This window comes from Formica exsecta, unplaced genomic scaffold, assembly GCF_003651465.1.
Source record: "Formica exsecta isolate Colony F162 unplaced genomic scaffold, ASM365146v1 scaffold696, whole genome shotgun sequence".
NCBI lineage: Eukaryota > Metazoa > Arthropoda > Insecta > Hymenoptera > Formicidae > Formica > Formica exsecta.
Genome location: NW_021853462.1, coordinates 463,873 through 468,308, shown reverse-complemented (window position 1 = coordinate 468,308; position 4,436 = coordinate 463,873). Strand labels below are relative to the sequence as shown.

General features: G+C 25.9%; 1 protein-coding gene across 4 annotated transcripts in view; it reads right to left on the bottom strand.

Annotated features, from left to right (window-relative positions):
* Positions 1-37: 37 nt before the first annotated feature.
* Positions 38-4,436, bottom strand: part of LOC115243195 (NADPH-dependent diflavin oxidoreductase 1) — a 15,398-nt gene continuing 10,999 nt past the window's right edge. For 2 of the 4 annotated variants that reach the window (XM_029819983.1, XM_029819982.1), the window contains 2 exons: positions 4,167-4,369; positions 38-4,002 (listed from right to left, as the gene is read on the bottom strand). In XM_029819983.1, coding sequence (XP_029675843.1) covers positions 3,876-4,002; positions 4,167-4,369 — 330 coding nt within the window. In that variant the 3' untranslated portion in view covers positions 38-3,875. The remainder of the gene's footprint in view (positions 4,003-4,166; positions 4,370-4,436) is intronic. The other 2 variants (XM_029819980.1, XM_029819981.1) reach the window with 1 other exon arrangement.

Below are 4,436 nucleotides of genomic sequence, written 5' to 3'. Positions count from 1 at the left end.
AATAATAATAGAGTTAATAAAATAATTTTTAGTTAAATATTTTTCAATGGGGATAATTAGTCCTTACTCATTTATTTAACATTCTTTCTACAATAAATTGAACGGTTCAAACTGTTTCCATAAATCTACTTATTCATAAAACGCAACCATTTCTTATCTTACAAGATCTTCAATTTTTACATATTCAGGATGTTTCACAGAATCTATATTTTTCAAAAATCGCAGATAAAAGTCAAATAAAAAGAACATCGATTTACCGAATGTCGAAATGCTTTAAAACAGTTACAAAGTATATAATATTAAAAATTTAAGTTTAAGAATATTAACAATTAAAATAATATAATGGATTTAATTTAATCTTTTAAATTAAAATTTTAGAAAGAATCGGGAATATGTAATAGCATAAAATGGATTTCTTTTCAAATTATTGAATAGTTATTTTATTTTATGAATCTATAATCGAGAAATCTGCGATTTTTTAGACATCTTATAGATTTGTATAGATAATTAATATATTATTGTATTACATTTCGACATAAAAATGATAAAACTCCTTAGAACGAACTTATTTAAAGAGTTATATCCCATTTTCATGCGGAAATAAATATACACTTAAATCTTATATACGTAGCGTGTAATATTAATGCGTGAATTTGTTTAAAATACACAGCTCGTTTATAATCTAAACAGTATAATACGCGCGAAACAATTTGTCGAATGAAATTTATTCATGTATGACTGTGAGAATCCATATAAAAATATTCTATCTATTCTATCAATTTCTTTTTTCTCTTCTTTAAATTTAATGAATCTTCCGATTTTATTGGATTATCGAATTCCCTCGATTATTTATTGTCTGTTGCTTTATACGGAGGATTGTCCTTGTAGGAATTCAGAATTCATTTTAGAATTATTATTTTCGTCAATCTGATAACGATTAAAGTGTAAGAAATCCCTTCGTTTTTTAAATAAAGTAATTAAAAAAAAAAAAAAAAAAAACATTTTTATTCGCAACACAGTAATTCTATATATGTGAAGGTAGTTAGCTTATTATTTTAGAATTGTCTTTAAAAACACAACTTACAATTATGTTACAATAATAATTTATTAAATTTATATTTAATAGAGATAAAGCTATAGAATAAAAAAAAAAAAAAATTAAATTTATTGTATTAAATCTAGATTTAATTTAATTTGTAAAAGTTTCTCCTAAAATCACTGTATTGCAAATAAGGAAATCTTTCAAATGCATTAGTAGTGCAACCTTTTATGTTTATCGATTAGTAGAGTGTAAATAGAACCGATGAAAGATAATAGAGATGGATTGCGCACAGTATTAGATAAAGAGAGATAATAGACGAGTCATAGAGCTTATACTTTAGAATAATTAAAAATGCATGTACAAACGCGCTCTCTTGCTGAATATATCCCACATTGTATATATACAGGGTGTTATCAAAATATTTGGATAAATTATATTACACTGTATCAAAATCACTAATTTATAGGAATATTATAGTTTTTTATCAGTACAATATATATTAATAGAATCGATGATAGGTAAAATTGGATAAAATTATTTAAAAAAATTTATGATAAGATTAGTTGAACAGAATTATTGAATACAGTTTGATTAAATTTAGCCAAAGATTTTAGAAACACTCCATTTATGTACTCAAGGTAAAACTCTTGTAGAAAAATATAAAATTATGAAAAGACGTTTGAGCCGTCTCTCACGGTATACACTGTACTAACTTTCAATATAATGTATAATGCAAATGCTACATCATAAAACTAGTATGAGAAAATTTCGACGAAGATGAGATTCAATTTGCTATATAAGATACAATGGAGCTATCTATGGGTAATAAGACAATATCCAAATTTATCGCATGTGCGCATTGATGTATATAAACGTTACATTTGAACATTTATGAATGTATGTGCATTGTTTAACAGCGATAATTTTAAAAAATTTATATCAAATTATTCAAGCAGCCCCGCCATATCTTACTAATAATTAATGTAATTATGATATTAAAATATAATTTTCTAATATAAATTTAGAAAAACATTAACAAGCTTTTGTATAAGCTTAAGTTATAAAAGTTTATGTTTAAAATTAAGTTTTATCTGAAGCAATGTGCGCTCTTATTAAAAAAATTGTACAGATTGTCCAAATATTGCTTTATGGAAGAATATTGTGCATCACACAATTTAATTACAATCATTTGAAATTTACAAAACACCATGACTTTTCATATGACTAATATATAATTAAAACATAAATAATATAAGCTCATGTATATATGGCAAAAAATTATGCAATTAAAAACATATAATCATAGTCCAAGCAAATGTATAAATATTTCCAATTTCTACAATTATAGCTCGTGTTAATTTTAGATAAGGTGGAAAGCTCGTCGTCAAAATTCTGATAGGACTAGTATTAATCGGATGGCCAACAGTCTTGACTCTCCTGCATAACTTTCAATGTAATAAAATTTTTATTTCAAGTATTATAAGACGGAAAATTTATGAAAATATCATAAAACTAAAAAACTGCAAAATTTTTGTTTTGATATATTCATTATAACTTTAATAAAATTCGAGGCATGACAACTTTTTATGTAAATAAAAAATATTAAATAAAGTACTAAACAGTACTAAAAAATAATAAATAACAACCTCGTGTAATTACAGAATAAATTTGTAATACTAAAAATAATATGGAAATTTATTACAAAACAATTACATCAGATCTTCCTACAAAATCTTGTCAATTATGTAAAAATATTACTAGATATGGTCTCTATTTTATTATTATTCCCAAGTTTAACTTTTAAACCAAGATCAATTAAATAATTAAAGTATGTAAAACTCAAAATTTACTTTTTCAATGTAATTAAATTAGATTATAATTGTTTAATTCAAAGGAGTGCTGCTAGAACTGTTTTTTAAACTGTTTTGTCTTTAAAATTATATATGCCTATAGCAAGATTAACTTAGAAATAAAATTTCTGCAGGAAAATTCAGCATGGCAACTTTAGCGTAAACTCTATCTAAAAATGTAATGCTTACTTCTATTAAGAGACATATTTTCGTTACGCGTTTAGCGCCAAAGATGGGAGTGTTTGATTCTACTTTATATTTTAAATGTAATCTTAACAAAATGAAAAATACGTTTAGCTTTAAACGCGTGACGAATTATGCAGATTTAAATGTACAATCTTTTTGTTACGTCTAATGATTTAGCAGTTATTCGAACAATGCGAAAAATGGAAGTGCCGTACAGCTTTCTTTTTTCATTAATAAGGCTTATTGGTCCGGTTTTATTAATAAGGGCAGTAGTAATATATTAACTTTTCTAAATCCTGATAAAACCTGATAAATTCCGGTATTTTTCAAGAGATCTCTTGTGAAACGATCTTATTCTGGTCATTAATGCGTACTTTACATGATCTTATTTATTTTTCCATAACTATTTCTCCTATCAACAGGACATTAAAAATGATTAATCAATCCAAAAACTCCAAGTCACGCTTATATAAAACATGCATTACTTTGAAAGGTTCTTATTTAATTGAAAGCTTGTCTTCATAATCTGCTATTTAAAGAATTGTATGATTATATATGTATATGTATTTTCAACATATATGTAAACATTTCGAAATGTTTCTCTTATTTCGTGTTAAAGAGCAGTAGCCTCAGTATTTCCGCTCTTAAAATGTTTTTTTTTTTTTCTTAAGGAATAGAAATTGCTCATCTTTAACTGTAATAAGAGAAACGTTCCAATATCTCTCAATTTTCATTTCTTTTCTAACTCCTGAGTAAATAGAAGTATATCGCAACGCTAAATTTCATCTTTAAAACAATCAAAACGTCACGTTGGCCACCACACTTGGCATTGCCATGGAAAATAGGATTCCTGTAAAGATCCCCGTAATTAAAGATGCTGCCCCAAACATGCCGGCCGTCGATGCGTGCTGCGAATCCACCATTCTAAATACACAAAGTACATATTATTATATATAATTTCTACATTCTTTTATTTCTTATATCGTATATTATTCATTTTAATAATGTAATTACGTTATAATATAAGTATATACAGAAATTCTCATATATTTTAGCTTTTTCTCCATTTTTTTATTAACTATACTTACCTAGGACAGTACATCATTGATAATGATGACAGATATCCGCTACTGAAGCCCATAGTAATAGCAATGATCCAGAAAATCCAATCATTATCGATAAATATGGGTAGTGATCTCTCTATGCGAGCCGGTTGGTAGTTGCAGAATAAAAACAACGGTAAGTAAGCAAATCGCAGTACTACCGGAATCACCAGATATTTCTGGCTGGGCTGTAAAAAAAGCAACTCATTAAATTGTACAATATATATCTAAAATATTTTATTTATAAATATATAT